This window comes from Chelonoidis abingdonii, chromosome 2 (genome assembly GCF_003597395.2).
Source record: "Chelonoidis abingdonii isolate Lonesome George chromosome 2, CheloAbing_2.0, whole genome shotgun sequence".
NCBI classification, from domain to species: domain Eukaryota; kingdom Metazoa; phylum Chordata; order Testudines; family Testudinidae; genus Chelonoidis; species Chelonoidis abingdonii.
This window is the reverse complement of record NC_133770.1, coordinates 133,066,684-133,084,587: the sequence shown is the minus strand read 5'-3', so window position 1 is coordinate 133,084,587 and position 17,904 is coordinate 133,066,684. Positions and strand designations below refer to the sequence as shown.

Here is a 17,904-nt window from a genome sequence, read left to right as displayed (position 1 = left end):
AAGAAGGAACTGAGGAGCGGTTGGGTCGGCAGGGGTATATATCAGGCACCATAGTGGCGCCACTCCAGGGGGCGACCTGTCGGCCCACCGAGTGTTGCTAAGGTAAAAGTTTCTCCGACGAACGTGCACGCGGCGTGCGCACACCTAACTGGAATGGATATGAGCAAGCACTCGAAGAAGAACAAAAGCCTCCTGTCTTCTCAGAAAAGCTGCCACACAGATAGTCCGGTTGTAAAGACTCAGGGCACTGTAAAAAGAACAAAAGGTAGGACCCTATGTTGGAAAAGGTCCACTATGGAAAAACAAAGGCCCCTCCTGTGTGATGGTCTTATCAACATATGAAAGTAAGCTTCTTTGAGATTGAGAACAGTAAAGCAATCTAGACAGGAGAAGGAGGTGATAATGGGTTCTAGAGTCATAAATTTGAAGGTTTTGCTTCAGAATGTTCTGTTTAGCTTCCTCAAATCCAGGATTGGCTGAAGACCTCTTTCTTTGGAATTAGGAAACACTGTTAATAGAAAGTGAAGGTTACTTACTGTAACTGGAGATTTTAGAGATGTATGATCCTTATTTGTATTCCATACATGGGGTATGCATGCAGGCAATGCACCTAAGTCCAGAAATTCTTCAAAGCAGCTTCCATTGGCCCACACATGCACAGCAGCTCTCCTAGTCTTCCCAACCAAGAAGATAACAGGCAGTGCGGGTCAATACCCCTCCAGTTTTTCTTCTTACCACAAATCCAACAGGATCTTAAGCAGAGCATATGGAGGTCAAGGAGCAGAACACAGATAGGGACCACACATCTTGAAGAACCTCCAGTTACAGTAAGGAGATTCCATTTCTTGAGTAATGGTTCCTATGCGTATTTCACGTATGGGTGATTGGCAAGTAGTATTCAGACTGGAGGCTGGTGAAGAAACTGGCAGCAAAGATGCTTGCAATACTGATGATTCCACTGTTTCATCAGCAGCCACAGCAGGAACTAGAGTGCAGTGCGTCACAAACATGGGGATCAAACTCCAGATGGCCGCTTTACAGATGTCCTGCAGCAGAACGTCTGAAAGGGATGCCATGAAGGCAGCTTGTGCTCACGTGGAATGAGCTATGACACCCTCAAGGGGAGGAATGTTTGCTATCTTGTAGCACTCTAAGATTCATCCTGAGACCCACTTAGAAATCCCCTAGGACGAAATGGCTTGCCCACACAATCTCTTTGCTATGGTGATAAAGAGTCTCAATGATTTCCTAATGAGCTTCATTCTTTGCAGACAGAACGCCAGGATACACTGGACATCAAGAGAGTGAAATCTCTAGTCTTCAGAGGAAGCATGGGGTTTTGGGAAAAATATAGGTAACATTTAATTGATGTGGAACTCAGAAACAATATAGTGGAGAAACTTGTGATGTAGTCAAAGAGAAACCTTTTCTTTGTGAAACACTTTATGAGGAAGGTCCATCATATGGCTCTGAGCTCACTAACCCTCCTAGCTGAGGTGATAGCTACTAAGAATGTCATCTTCATGGACAGGTAGGCCAAAGTACAAGTCTCCATGCGTTTGAAAGAGGTCTAGTGAGCTTGGACAGGGCAAGGATAAGGTTCCACTGAGGGGTAAGTTTAAGCATTTGAGGGAAGGTCTTGACCAGGCCTTTCATGAATTATACTGTAGTAGAGTGAGTAAAGATCGAGTGTCCTTCCACTGGAGTGAGAAAGACACTAATTGCTGCTAGAGCTACTCTTAGTGACTGGAGAGAAAGAGAGACCTGAAGTTTTCAGGGACAGGAGATAGTCTAGAACAACCAGGATGCTTACAGTATCTGGAGAACATTGATGTAGTTGTGTTCAGGCTGAAAAGCATCTCCACTTGGCCAGATAGCAGGTTCTAGCAGACTCTTTTCTATTCTGGTTATTGATCACCTGAACAGGAGCCAAACATGAGCATTCTATTTCTGACGCCCACTCAAAAACCAGGCCATGAGGTGGAGATAGCCCACTTTGGGATGCTTGGTCTTCCTCCCATTTGGGTTAGTAGATCTGGGAACAGGCAGATCCTGACTGGTGGGCTGGCACAAACTGTTAAAAGTTCTGTGAGCAGAATGTCTGGGCTAATGGGGTGCTAGGTGACGTTGGCTTTGTTACAGCATATCTTCCCTACAACCTGTGGAAGCAGCAGAATGGGAGGAAAGGCATATGTGAGGCTGTTCGTCTAGGACATCAGCAGAGCATCACGTTGGGAGTTGCAACCCATAGCTCCCCTGGAGCAACATAAGGGGAGCTGTCTATTAGTTTGGGATACAAAGAGGTTCCATAGTGAAGTATCCCACTGTGTAATTATCTTGTTTAGAACCATGTTGTGAATCTCCCACTCCTGGTCTATCAAGAAGCTTCAGCTTAATTTGTTTGCCAGGGAGTTGTGAATATCGGGAATACACACTGACTACATCGTGCCACAGTTCCTGAAATGACACGGCTAGATTCTCGCTGGAACATATCAAGGGAGACTATGCCAGACTGGGGAAGACGCTTAACGAAATCAAGGCTCAGGTGATCTTCAGTGGGATTCTGCCAATTCCTAGAGAAGGGCAACAAAGGTGTGACAAGATTATGGTGATCAACAGATGGCTCAGGCAGTGGTGCTATAAGGAGTGCTTTAGGATGTATGGCCACTGGGAAGCATTTATGGACAGAAGACTGTTCTCTCGGGATGGACTTCACCTGAGTAAGGAGGGAAATAGACTTCTAGGATGAGGCTCGCCCAACTGATTAAGAGAGCTTTAAACTAGGAATTTGGGGGAGATGGTTGGGAGATGTCCAGATGATCTCCACGCTGGAATTTAACCTTGAAAGGGAAGAAAACAAAGTAAGAGGGGATACAGCCGTGGACAGAAGAATTGACATAAGGAGGAAGGGTAGTGTAGATACCAGTCTAACAGGTGCTGCTGGTGGTAGAATGTCTGTGCCTAACGGGGTAAAGAATGTCAGTGAACCCAAACAGCAAAAATTAAGATATCTGTACACTAATGCAAGGAGCCTAGATAACAAAATGAAGGAACTAGAGCTACTGGTGCAGGAAGTGAAACCAGATATTATAGGGATAACAGAAACATGGTGGAAAGTAGTCATGACTGGAGTACAGGTATTGAAGGCTATGTGCTGTTTAGGAAAGACAGAAATAAAGGCAAAGGTGGTGGAGTAGCATTGTATATCAATGATGAGGTAACTGTAAAGAAATAAGAAGTGATGGAATGGATAAGACAGAGTCTGTCTGGGCAAAAATCACACTGGGAAAGAAAGCTACTAGAGCCTCCCCTGAGATAGTGCTTGGGGTGTGCTACAGACCGCCGGGATCTGATTTGATATGGATAGAGACCTCTTTAATGTTTTTAATGAAGTAAACACTAATGGGAATTGTGTGATCATGGGAGACTTTAACTTCCCAGATATAGACTGGAGGACAAGTGCTAGTAAGAATAATAGGGCTCAGATTTTCTGGATGTGATAGCTGATGGATTCTTCACCAAGTAGTTGAAGAACCAACAAGAGGGGGATGCCATTTTAGATTTTTGTTTTGGTGAGTAGTGAGGACCTCATAGAAGAAATGGTTGTAGGGGACAACCTTGGTTCGAGTGATCATGAGCTAATTCAGTTCAAACTAGATGGAAGGATAAACAAAAATAGATCTGGGACTAGGGTTTTTGATTTCAAAAGGGCTAACTTTAAAGAATTAAGGAAATTAGTTAGGAGTGGATTGGACTGAAGAACTTGTGGATCTAAAGGCGGAGGAGGCCTGGAATTACTTCAAGTCAAAGCTGCAGAAACTATCAGAAGCCTGCATCCCAAGAAAGGGGAAAAAAACCATAGGCAGGAGTTGTAGACCAAGCTGGATGAGCAAGCATCTCAGAGAGGTGATTAAGAAAAAGCAGAAAGCCTACAAGGAGTGGAAGATGGGTGGGATTAGCAAGGAAAGCTACCTTAGTGAGGTCAGAACATGTAGGGATAAAGTGAGAAAGGCCAAAAGCCATGTAGAGTTGGACCTTGCAAAGGGAATTAAAACCAATAGTAAAAGGTTCTATAGCCATATAAATAAGAAGAAAACAAAGAAAGAAGAAGTGGGACCGCTAAACACTGAGGATGGAATGGAGGTTAAGGATAACCTAGGCATGGCCCAATATCTAAATAAATACTTTGCCTCAGTCTTTAATAAGGCTAATGAGGAGCTTAGGGATAATGGTAGGATGACAAATGGAATGAGGATATGGAGGTAGATATTACCACATCTGAGGTAGAAGCCAAACTTGAACAGCTTAATGGGACAAAAATCGGAGGGCCCAGATAATCTTCATCCAAGAATATTAAAGGAACTGGCACATGAAATTGCAAGCCCATTAGCAAGAATTTTTAATGAATCAGTAAACTCAGGGGTTGTACCGTACGACTGGAGAATTGCTAACATAGTTCCTATTTTTAAGAAAGGGGAAAAAGTGATCCGAGTAACTATAGGCCTGTTAGTTTGACATCTGTAGTATGTAAGGTCTTGGAAAAAATTTTGAAGGAGAAAGTAGTTAAGGACATTGAGGTCAATGGTAATTGGGACAAAATACAACATGGTTTTACAAAAGGTAGATCGTGCCAAACCAACCTGATCTCCTTCTTTGAGAAGGTAACAGATTTTTTAGACAAAGGAAATGCAGTAGATCTAATTTACCTCGATTTCAGTAAGGCATTTGACACGGTTCCACATGGGGAATTATTAGTTAAATTGGAAAAGATGGGGATCAATATGAAAATTGAAAGGTGGATAAGGAACTGGTTAAAGGGGAGACTACAACAGGGTCGTACTGAAAGGTGAACTGTCAGCTGGAAGGAGGTTACTAGTGGAGTTCCTCAAGGATCAGTTTTGGGACCAATCTTATTTAACCTTTTTATTACTGACCTTGGCACAAAAAGGGAATGTGCTAATAAAGTTTGCGGATGACACAAAGCTGGGAGGTATTGCTAACACAGAGAAGGACCGGGATATCATACAGGAAGATCTGGATGACCTTGTAAACTGGAGTAATAGTAATAGGATGAAATTTAATAGTGAAAAGTGCAAGGTCATGCATTTAGGGATTAATAATAAGAATTTTAGTTATAAATTGGGGACACATCAGTTGGAAGTAACAGAGGAGGAGAAGGACCTTGGAGTATTGGTTGATCACAGGATGACTATGAGCCGCCAATGTGATATGGCCATTAAAAAAAGCTAATGCGTTTTAGGATGCATCAGGCGAGGTATTTCCAGCAAAGATAAGGAGGTGTTAGTACCGTTATATAAGGCACTGGTGAGACCTCATCTGGAATACTGTGTGCAGTTCTGGTCTCCCATGTTTAAGAAGGATGAATTCAAACTGGAACAGGTTCAGAGACGGGCTACTAGGATGATCCGAGGAATGGAAAACCTGTCTTATGAAAGGAGACTCAAAGAGCTTGGCTTGTTTAGCCTAACCAAAAGAAGGTTGAGGGGGATATGCTTGCTCTTTATAAATATATCAGAGGGATTAATATTAGGGAGGGAGAGGAATTATTTAAGCTTAGTACCAATGTGGACACAAGAACAAATGGATATAAACTGGACACTAGGAAGTTTAGACTTGAAATTAGACGAAGGTTTCTAACCATTAGAGGAGTGAAGTTCTGGAACAGCCTTCCAAGGGGAGTAGTGGGGGCAAAAGACATATCTGGCTTCAAGACTAAGCTTGATAAGTTTATGGAAGGGATGGTATATGATGGATAGCTTAATTTTGGCAATGATCTTTGATTATCAGCAGGTAAGTATGCCCAGTGGTCTGTGATGGGATGTTAGATGGGATGGGATCTGAGTTACTGCAGAGAATTCTTTCCTGGGTGCTGGCTGGTGAGTCTTGCCCACATGCTCAGGGTTTAGCTGATCGCCATATTTGGGTTGGGAAGGAATTTTCCTCCAGGGCAGATTGGCAGAGGCCCTGGAGGTTTTTCGCCTTCCTCTGCAGCGTGGGGCATGGGTCACTTGCTGGTGGATTCTCTGCAGCTTGAGGTTTTCAAACCACAATTTGAAGACTTCAGTAACTCAGACATAGGTCAGGGGTTTGTTACAGAAGTGGATGGGTAGGATTCTGTGGCCTGCTTTGTGCAGGAGGTCAGACTAGATGATCATATTGGTCCCTTCTGACCTTAAAGTCTATGAGTCTAAATGCCAGTTCCAAAGTCTGATAGCTTTCTGGTGGAGAGGACAAGATCTTGCTCATCCCTGTCTGTTTATATCATATTGTCCAACATTACCTGTATATGGAGTGAACATTTAAGTGGAAGGAAGTTCGTGCATGCGAAGCGGACCACTTTCAGTACCACTGGTCTCTCATTGGGTCCAGGTGCCCTAAATAGTGCGATTATCCAGGTGAGAACCTTACCCTAGAAGGGAGATCTGTCATAATGGGGCCCTGGGTGTGGGAGTTCTGAAGGCAACTCCCACCATGATCTTTTTTGGGTTTAACCACCACATTAAGGAGGTGATAACTCTGGTCGGAATGACTACCCTGTAGTTTATGTGGTCCTTATCTGGTTGATAGATCCACTGGAGCTAAGCCTACAAGCATTACAAGTGGAGTCTGGCAAAAGGAGTCATGCAGCCATATGGCCTAACAGCGAGAAGCACTTATGCACTGTGATTTGTAGTCTGTGGGTGACATGTGAAATCAGATTGTTCATGGCATGAAGCCCTTTTGAGGGGAGGTACGCTGTTGCAGAAATAGAGTCCAATTTTCCCCCTAGAAAGTTAATTGACCTTGTGGGTAACAAAACAGACTCTTCTTCATTTATGCAAAGGCCCAGGGCTGCTAAAAATTGTATGAGAAACCCTGTCGCCAATCTGACCTCCTGATGAGATCGGCCTTTCAGGAGTCAGTTGTCCAGATATGGGAATACCATATAGCCCTGGCATTTCATCTGAATGGCTACCACAGCGAAAACCTTTGTAAATACTCTGGGCTCCATAGCCAGCCCAAAATGAAGGATTCAAAACTGGAAGTGTTCCTGGCCTACCATAAAACGCAGGAACTTCCTGTATGATGGGTGAATGTCCACAAGGAAATATGTGTTCTTCATATCAAAAGCTGTGAACCACATCCTTTCATGAAGGGAGGGGATTATAGATGCCACCATAATCATATAAAACTCCAGCTTTTGAATAAAAATGTTGAGTTGCCAAAGGTCCAGGATAGGTGTCCGCCCTCCCTATTTTTGGGGGGATTGGGAAATAACAGGGAGAAGCACCCTCCCTCATAGTAATGAGGTAGAAACATTCTATTGCCCCTTGGTTTAAAAAAGATACTCCTTCCATTGAAGAATTACCTTGTGTAGGCCTTGCTGGAGCACTAGGCAAGACTAAAAGCATGAACCAAAGGCTGTGAACCAGAGCAGGCCTGGCCTTGGCAAAATAACACACAGATATTAGCTAAAGCCAAGTAAACAAATTCCTGACCAGAAAGGACGGTACAAAAAACACACAGATCTCTCAAATAACTTTGTAAAGGCTTTCCTAAAAGATGGTACAAGAACACACCGATCCTTCGTAAGATAAGGATGGGATGACAGAATAATGGATAAAGATGTTTTGTTTGAACTAGCAGGTATAATGACAAGGGTGATAACTAATAGTGTCTGGAATGTAATACATAACTTATTTGTGTAAAAGGAGAAGTCACAGGAGGGGCCTCTTTGTGCCACCCTAAGGGACAGGATCCTGGTGTTCTGACTAAGCTGGTAACACTGTCATGGGCACACACGTTAGTGTACCTGTAGAGCTTATGGGACACTAATAACATGCTTTGTCAGCAATAATCCTGGCTGAACACCTTCGCCACTGAGCCGAGCATGTGGGTTTTCTTGTGAATGACATCGAAGTCTGCTGAATTAAAATGGTGTCAGCTGGACTAGCAGACAGTGCAGCACCACTCCAAGAACAGCAACACCAGCAGCAGCAAGAATGCTGCAGCACTAATAACGCGCCACAGCACTAACCCCACCTCATGAGAGTGGTCCCCAAAGGGGGACCAGCAAGTGGGTTTGTGAGGAGAGAAGGACAGAAACTCTTTGGAGTATCCCTGGTGGATAATCTCCAGAACCCGTAGTGATCTTGTTCCAGTTGTGGGCAAAGATTGTAAGATGGCCCCCAAAGGTGACAGGGGCAGGGTGCCTGGTATCAGTGAGGTACGCAAGTCTCAACCAATATGTCTAAAGTGGTTCTTGCCTGGTGGCTGAGAGTGAGTAGAGGTTGTGGCAGTAGAGGGAGCGAAGAAGTGAGGCCTCTGAATCTTTTAGCATATACACAGAGACTCAGCTGTGTGCTGATAATGAGGTGCATAAGGAGGGAGTGACCTCAGGCTATACGATTGCTTTGGGTGTTTCCTCCTGGAGGTGAAGTATAAATCCCCAGGGAATGCAGAGTCAATCTCAAATCTTTTAGTGAGTGCAGGGACTCATCCATTTTCTCTTTGAAGAGATTCAACTAATCAAAAGGGAGGCCCTGGATGGTGTTTTGGACCTCCCTATGGAATTCTAACAATTGCAGCCAGAAATCCCTCCTCATGACTTAACTAGTGGCCAAACTTCTGGAAACTGTGTCCACTGCATCGACTGAAGCCTGGAGGGCTACTTGGGCCACTAGCTTCCCCTTATCTAAAACAGGCACAAATTGAGAGCTATCTTCTGTGAGAAGCTTGTCTCTAAAGTTTGCAAGCCTGGAATAGGTATTAAAATTGTATTTCGCTAAAAACGCTTGGAAGTTAGCGGCATGAAATTGCAGGTCTCTGGAGGAGAAGACCTTTCTCCCCAAGAGGTCCAGTCTTTAAAGCCTTTATCTGCCATTTGACAGTATGGCTGAGCTCTTTCAAACAGCCACCTGAACCAACAGCAAGCTGGGGGCAGAACGAGAGAATGAGAATTCAGCCCCTTTAAAATACTGTTTCTCAGCCCTTTTCAGTGTATGGGCCCAGGATGTTGGAGCATGCCATACTACTCTAGCCAGTTATAGTATGGCCTCATTGATGGGCATGGCCAACTTACTTGGTCCTTGAAGCTGTAAGATGTCCAGGGGCTGGTGTTGAGGGTCCTGGACCTCTTCTAATGGGATCTGTAGGTCACTGGCAACTCTTTTTAACAGCTCTTGGTACCAGCAGTGGTTATCCAGTGGAGAAGGGAAAGGAGTGATTGCCTCTACCAGGGAAGATGAAGACACACCCGTAGGAACCGTTGGTACTTGCGCATACGGTTCCTCCACCTCCTCCTTGTACACTGATAGAACTGGCTGGCAAGAGGGAAAGGAGTGGTAAAATTCTTGAGAGTGGCCCGAATGCCTGCCATAATGATCCCATGGACCCCAATAAGGCAAGAAAGAGGGACTGATCGGTTGTGGGGCACCCCAAGCAAATTGGTACCAGTGATCCCGAGAGGGAGAGAGAGGAGCAGGGGGTCATACCCAACAGAATGGCAAGCGTAATCCTTCCTCGACTGTCTATCAGGGCTCAACTGGATCTGCAGAGATATTGTTGTAGACATCTCCTTTGATTTATCAGAGTCCAAGAACTGCTCCATCAGTAGCAGGGGTGCTGCTGTACCAAGCCACTCCTGCAAATGGTTGGATGTGAGACAGCTCCTGGGACAATGATGTAGACTCCTCCTCTAGATTAAGGAGATCCCTCAGGAGGTCCAGGCCAAAAAGAAGTGGAGTCTGTGGGTAAGGGAGGAATATATCTTCCAGTGTTATACAAGTCTCGGTACACCCAGGTGTCCAGGGGGTTCCTGCAGTTAAGTCTGAAACATCTGGTGCAGCTGTTGTGACTAGATTGTCTTGAGCTAGACAAGGCGGTACTGACAATGGGTCCAGACCAGCAACTGTAGACTAAACTGGAGAATGTCTATCTTTTGTTTCGGTACTGAGGTGACCAAAGGAACTGGTGGATCTTGCTTTTTACATGTCTTGCCCTCTGATCTTGGGGTCTTCATGAGAGCGGATTCCTTAGGTTCTGTATGGGATGTCTTACCCAATCTAGAAAGGCTCATGGAGGAAGTATATTTCTTATGGACAGTCCTTAATGGGTATGTCCTTGGGCCCATGAGAGAGCCCTCTACGCTCATGCAGAGCCCTGAAAGAAGAATCTTTGGGCTTCGATGGTGAAAGCTCCACTCCAAGGCATGCGCTGGTCAGTTGAGGCTGATGTACTGTCAGAAGAGTAAAGTTCTGAAACAGCCTTTCAAGGGGAGCAGTGCAGGCAAAATAACTAACTATCTTTAAGACTGAGCTTGATAAATTTATGGAAGGAATGGTATGATGAAACTGCCTATAACAGCATGTAGCTGATTCATGACTGCTAGTAGCAAATATCCACAATGGCTGGTGATGGGACATTAAATTGGGAGGGCTCTGAGTTACTTCAAAGAATTCTTTCACAAGCGTTCGTCTGTTGGGTCTTGCCAAAATGCTCAGGGTCCAAATGACCATCATATTTGGGGTCAGGAAGGAATTTCTGCCCCCAGGTCAGATTGGCAGAGACCCGGGGGGGGGGGGGTTCACCTTCCTCTGCAGCATGGGGGAATGGGTCACTTGCATGTTTAAACTAGAGTAAATGGCAGAGTGTCTGTAATTTGAAGTCTTTAAATCATAAAATGAGGATTTCAGTAACTCAGCCAAAGTTTATGGTTCTGTTACGGGAGTGGGTGGGTGAAGTTCTGTGGCCTGCAGTATGCACAAGATCAGACTAGATGATCATGATAGTCCTTTCTGGTCTTGAAATGTATGTCTTTGAGAATGAGAAGTGATCAGACAGCAGAGTAGAGTGCAGGACGTCATTGTTGAGAGCAGGCACAGTAAAATGAGATGGGCCGGGCATACAGCAAGGCTCACTGACAATCAATGGACTGCAGTGTCACTGAGTGGTACCCATAGGAACTGAAATGACCACTTAGCCAACCTCCAAAGAGATGGGAAGATTTTATCATGAAAAGGCATGGTCGCACATGGAGAAGAAAGGCCAGGATATGAGAAGAATGGAAGACGTGTTGTGATTGCTGCAATCTATATAAGGGCTGCAGGACTGATGGATCAAGGTAATTTCAAAATACTTGTCACCAAGTATGTCTGTAATAGTACAGAAAACGAAAAAGATTCCTCCAGGAGCAGAGAGTTAAAGAAACCCTGACAACCCAGTTCCTGTTTCTCCGTTATGCTTTTGTCACGCACCTCAGTTTAGGTGTGTTACACACTGGGCACATCTTGGGGAAAATGCTGCTCCTCCAGTCTTTAGTCAATTCTTTAGGTTTTGGTGTCCTCTCCCCCATAGGGTTACCATATTTCAAAGTTCCCAAAAAGAGGATACTGCCAGGGAGAAATAAGAGGGGGAACTGCAAGGTGAGTCGAGTTGGACATGTTGGAGGGGATATTTGGGGGCTGCTGGATATATGTATGTATGTATGTGTGTGTGTGTGTGTGTACTGGGAGGGGGTATTTGGAGGGTTCTGGAGGGATGTGTGTGTACTGGGAAGGGGTATTTGAAGGGTGCTGGAAGGGGTTGTGTGGGACCCCTCAGACCCATACACCTGCACACCAGTCCCGAGAGCCTAGCCAAGGGGCCACACACCCACACTCCTCCCCTCAGAGCCCAGCCACAGGCTCCAACCCGTCCAGCTTCGTTACTGTCGTGCAGAGACAACCCATACTTGGTGATAGTGAAGGGTAACAATTTAAAGATTCAGCCACCCTCGGAACAACTCAAATTATGTGTCTCTCCCCTCTCCCCCACTACCCTCAGTCTCACCTCTCAGAAAGCAGAAGCCCTTCTATGGAGCTCCCCATGGGGTGCAGCTCGCTGGCTCTGGCAGCTGTCACACAGGGAGGGGGCCTGGCTGCACTATGTGGCCAAGCAAGGCTGGAAAACCTGGGAACCGCAGCCTGCCCACATCACCCGTGCAGGCACACTGCAAGATGGGGAATTGGGCTCTACAAAGTTCAGTGGACCCCAGGGGTAGCCAGCAGCTCTGCAGTGCCAATTATATGGGGGAAAAAATGAAATTCTGTGCAGAACATTAATACTGTGCAAATTCTGCATCGCACAGTGGTGCAGAATCACCCTAGGAATAGGATCTGAGCCTGGAGCCGGCCTCCTATTTTCATTTTCCTTAGAAATTTAGAAAAAAGATCTTAGAAATTTCAGAACTGGAGATTTTAACTGATAAGACTTCTAGTAGAAGGAGGGCCTGGAGCCTATTCTGTCTCTCCCTTCTAGTTCATAGTGTGAAAGACCAAGAGATAGTACAAGGAATAGAAGAGTGCCCTTTTCCTAACCATTTTAGGCATGCAGCATGGGTGCATGGAAAACAGCATGGATGCCAGGAAAACTGTGTGATAAGATGCACATCTTTTAAATCTATATTTCTTGATCTTTGGATCCACCATAGCTAAGTAACAGTAACACTACCATAAAACTATTTACAAATGTCTGAACTATTTAAAAAGTAAGGCACCTATCTTACTAAGGATCTTGAATCCAAAGAACGCTCACATCTGGTCATGCGGCTGGAAGGAACTGAGGCAGCAACCACTGCCATACCACCTTTTACAGTCCTGTTCTCAGAATGTGCTCAAACACTGAGGGAAGCAGCAAGGAGGAGTGCTCTTCCAGGCATTACTAGTACAAGGCTGCACCGGTCAAAGGCACTAGTCAGCACACATCCAATATGCAAAGGACACTCAAAGAGGAGCACACAGATTTAAAAATTGCAAATGTAATCTTAGTAAAATAGTTTGTTTCACCAGGACAGGCTTCTGATTGTTAGAGAGATACCAAGTAAAATCATGGCCAGTGTTTTGCACACCCCATCCCTACACCTTTTTAAGTGCCAATAAGATTAAATGACCAAATGTTCTAATATTTGAAAAATTCAAACCAAAATGTTCACACCTATGAGCTTTCATTATATTTAAATAGGCAAACAAGCATTATTTGTTGATTAATAGTGCATTTATACATTACCTTTCTTTTTAGTGGCTTGTTTAATCTTTAAGCAAACAAAGCACTCTTTCCTTTCTGAAAGTCCCAAGATATGAAGAAGTTCTTGCACCTCCCTGGCATTGTTGGGGCATATGACATAGAAGGCATCTCCAGGTTGGTAGCAAAACGTTGTTTTCTGTTATAAAATAAAGATTTTTTTTTCTATAAAGCTGTGTAATAAACCACGGCCCATATTCTTCACACTCATAAAACAAAATCTTGCTGTTTAACACTACACTATCATTTTATATTTTTATTATATTTGGCCCTGGTACATCAGAAATCTAAGCATGTAACCTTTTATTTTAAATTTAAGCTTTCTACGTAGGAAACTTATTCTCTTACTGGTCGAAGAGAGTTTTTCAATTGTATAATAAGACCAGTTAAACAGTTTATGCAGAAACAAAACGTGTTTACAAGGAGATTTGTATATACAAAAGGCCCCAATTCACCATTAGCTGTGTATATTGCTTTTCTGTTTCTGGAGATCTAAATCAATATTGAATCTTCATGGTGAACAATTTACATAAATTTGTTACCATTAACAAAAAATTAGCAGGTTAAAATACGTCGGTGAATGGTGATTATAATGATACACAATTATTTCCTTTTCCTGAGAAAATTAGCACAAGAGAGAAATTCAAAGAAAATTAAACAAAACTAGATCTCTGAATAAATAAGAGGTCGTAGTCTCTATTTGGATGAGGTACATGATTGTTAACTGATGACTTAATACTAAGTGAAGGTGCATGATGCTAACTAATACTTAAGTCTTGAGTGGAGCACAGTATCTGATTCAAGAGGTGAATATAGCTGAACCAACTGCTGACAGCAACAATAGTATAATTAAATTTAATATCGTTGTGGGGCTCAAAGAAGCCCACCACAGTAGCTTTTAACTTCAGAAAGGGGGACTACACAAAACCAAGGAAGCTAGTTAAAAGGTACAGACACAAAAAGTTAAATGCCTGCAAGCTGCATAGAAACCTTTTTAAAACATTATAATAGAGGCTCAAATTAAATATATACTCCACTTAAAAAACATAGTAAGAGGACCAAAAAAGTACCATCATGACTAAACAAAGTAAAGTAAGTGGTTAGAGGCCAAAAGACATCCTTTAAAAAATGAAAGTTAAATCCTACTTAGGAAAACAGAAAACAGCATAAACTCTAGCAAGTCAAAAGGTCAAGCACAATTAGGCATGCTAAAAAAGAATTTGAAAAACAACTGACCAAAGACTCAAAAACTAACACAAAATATTTTTTAAATACATCAGAAGCAGGAAGCCTGTCAAACAATTACTGGGGCCACTGAAGGATCAAGGTGTTAAAGGAGCATGCAAAGAATATAAGATCATTGTGGAGAAGCTAAAAAATATGTTTGCATCGGTTTTCACTGCAGAGGATAAGAGGAAGATTCTCACACCTGAACCATTCCTTTTTTGATGACAAATCTGAGGAAGTATCCCAGATTGAAGCATTCATACAGGTGGTTTTGGAACAGATCAGTAAGTTAAAAAGTAATAAGACACCAGGACAACATGGTATTCACCCGAGAGTTCTGAAGGAATTCAAATATAAAATTGCACAATGCCTAACTGTGGTAGGTAACCTATCATTTAAATCAGCTTCTATAACAGATAACTGGAGGATAACTAACATGACATCAATTTTTTTTTAGAAGGCTCCAAAGGCAATCCTGGCAATTACAGGCTGGCAAACTAAAGTTCAATACCAGACAAACTGGATGAAACAGAATTATTAGAAACACACATGAACACGATTTGTTGTGGAAGAGACAATATGGCTTTTTTCTAAAGGGAAATCAGGCCTCACCAACATATTAGAATTCTTTAAAGAGGTTAACAACCATGAAGACAAGGGTGATCCAGTGGATATAGAGCACTTGAACTTTCAGAAAACCTTTGACAAGGTCCTTCACCAAAGACTCTTAAGCAAAGTAAGCAGTAATGGGATAAGAGGGAATGTCATCTCATAGATTAGGAACTGGTTAAAAGATAGGAAACAAAGGGTAGGAACAAATTATCAGTTTTCAGAATGGAGAGCAGTAAATAGCAGTGTCCCTCAGGAATCTGTACCAGAACCAGTGCTGTTCAACATATTCATAAATGATCTTGAAAAAGAGATAAACACTGAGGTGGCAAAATTTGCAGATGATATAAAATTGCTCAAGATAGTTAAGTCTCTAAAGAGACTTAAAAAAGAGTTACAAAGGGATCTCAGAAACTGGGTGACTGGGAAACAAAATGACACATGAAATTCAAGGTTGATAAATGCAAAGTAGGGCTGTCGATTAATCACAGTTAACTCATGTGATTAACTCAAAAAATTAATCGCGATTAATCATACTTTTAATCACACTATTAAAAAACAGAATTGCCAGTTGAAAATTATTAAATATTTGTGGATATTTTTCTACCTTTTCAAGTATATTGATTTAAATTACAACACAGAAAACAAAAAGGTATAGTACTCACTTTACATTATTTTTATTACAAGTATTTGCACTGTAAAAATGATAAACAGAAGAAATATTATTTTTCAATTCACCTTACACAAGTACTGTAGTGAAATCTTTTTATTATGAAAGTGCAGATTTTTTTGTTTGTTACATAACTGCACTCAAAACAAAACTATGTAAAACTTTAGAAACTACAAGTCCACTCAGTCCTACTTCTTGTTCAGCCAATTGCTCACACAGACAAGCTTGTTTATATTTATGGGAGATAATGCTGCCCGCTTTTTATTTACAATGTCACCTGAAAGTGAGAACAGGCATTCGCATGGCACTTTTGTAACCGCCATTGCAAGGTATTTATGTGCCAGATATGCTAAGCATTCGTATGCCCCTTCATGCTTCGACCACCATTCCAGAGGACACGCTTCCATGCTGATGATACTCATTAAAAAAGAAGGGGGTTAATTAAATTTGTGACTGAACTACTTGGGGGAGAACTGCATGTCTCCTGCTCTGTTTTACCTGCATTCTGCCATATATTTCAAGTTATAGCAGTTTTGGATGATGACTCAACACATTGTTAATTTTAAGAACATTTTCGCTGCAGAGTTGACAAAACACAAAGAAGGTACCAATGTGAGATTTCTAAAGATAACTACTGCACTGGACCCAAGGTTTAAGAATCTGAAGTGCCTTCCAAAATCTGAGAGGGAGGAGATGTGGAACATGCTTTCAGAAGAATTAAAAGAGCACCACTCCAATGTGGAAACCACAGAACCCGAACCACCGAAAAAGAAAATCAACCTTCTGCTAGTGGCATCTGATTCAGATAATAAAAATAAATGCGCCTCAGTCCGTACCACTTTGGATTGTTATCGAGCAGAACCTGTCATCAGTATGGACGCATGTCCTCTGGAATGGTGGTTGAAGCATGAAGAGACATAATCTTTGGTGCATCTGGCACATATCTATCTTGCGAAGCCGGCTACAACAGTGCCATGTAAATGCCTGTTCTCACTTACAGGTGACATTATAAACAAGAAGTGGGCAGCATTATCTCCTGCAAATTTAAACAAACTTGTTTGTGTGAGCGATTGGCTGAACAAGAAGTAGGACTGAGTGGACTTGTAGGCGCTGAAGTTTTACATTGTTTTATTTTTAAGTGCAGTAATTTTTTGTATATCATTCTACATTGATAAGTTCAAATTTCATGATAAAGAGATTGCACTACAGAACTTGTATTAGATGAATTGAAAAATACTATTTCTTTTGTTTTTTTACAGTTCAAATATTTGCATGAGAAGAGATTAGAAAGACTGGGACTTTTTAACTTGGAAAAGAGATGACTAAGAGGGGATATGATAGAGATCTATACAATTGTGACTGGTGTGGAGAAAGTGAATGTGTTATTTACTTCTTCACATGGCACAAAGACCAGGGATCACACAATGAAATCAATAAGCAGCAGGCTTAAAACAAATAGAAGGAAGTACTTCACATAACACACAGTCCATCTGTGGAACTCATTGCCAGGGGATACTGTGAAGTATAACAGTGTTCAAAAAAGAATTAGATAAGTTCATGGAGGAAAGGCCCATCAAGGGCTATTAGCAAAGATGAACATCGAGGCAACCCCATGAGGCGGGTGTCCCTAGCCTCTGACTGCTAGAAGCTGGGAACAGACGACAGTGGATGGATCTGTTCATTCCCTCTGAAGCACATGGCATTGGTCATCATCAAAAGACAGGATATTAGGCTAGACTGACCATTAGTCTGACCCGCTATGGACTTTCTTATGTTGTCCTTATGAAACTCCAGCATGCATTGTACAAAGCATGTAGACAGTGTGTAGGCAACAACAATAATAAAAACATTTATTCATAAGGTGCACGAGGCAAAAATGACTCTGTGATTTTAACAACAGAGGCCCAAATGTTCAAATAAGTGCATGCACTTTTGAGCCTGACTCAGGAGTGCAAATCTTTGGATGTTCATGTAAATTGGGGTTTTACACACACACACACACACACACACACACACGGAAGAGTGCATGCTCCCTTAGGAGCTGACCTGTTTCAAAATTTGGGGTAGAATCATTTAAAAACAAACCCTAATTGTAACCAAGCAAGCATTTCTGAAAAAGTACTATTGAAATAAAAAAATTATTAAACCAATAGGGTTAAAGGGCCTACAGAAGTTTCTTTAAGGACCTGCAGAATTGAACAGACTGTGATATCACTGCAGTAGAATTCTACAGAATTCTATATTGGTTGTATAGAGTACATTGATAAAAATGCTAACTTTATTTAAACAATATCCATACAATACCACCTAGCTCCTGTATGGTGCTTTTCCTCTAGTTT

General features: G+C 42.4%; 1 protein-coding gene across 5 annotated transcripts in view; it reads right to left on the bottom strand.

The window, feature by feature from the left end:
• Positions 1–17,904, bottom strand: part of MTRR (5-methyltetrahydrofolate-homocysteine methyltransferase reductase) — a 152,825-nt gene that overhangs the window by 100,544 nt on the left and 34,377 nt on the right. For all 5 annotated transcript variants that reach the window (XM_032786521.2, XM_075062670.1, XM_075062671.1 and 2 more), the window contains one exon: positions 13,045–13,198. In XM_032786521.2, coding sequence (XP_032642412.1) covers positions 13,045–13,198 — 154 coding nt within the window. The remainder of the gene's footprint in view (positions 1–13,044; positions 13,199–17,904) is intronic.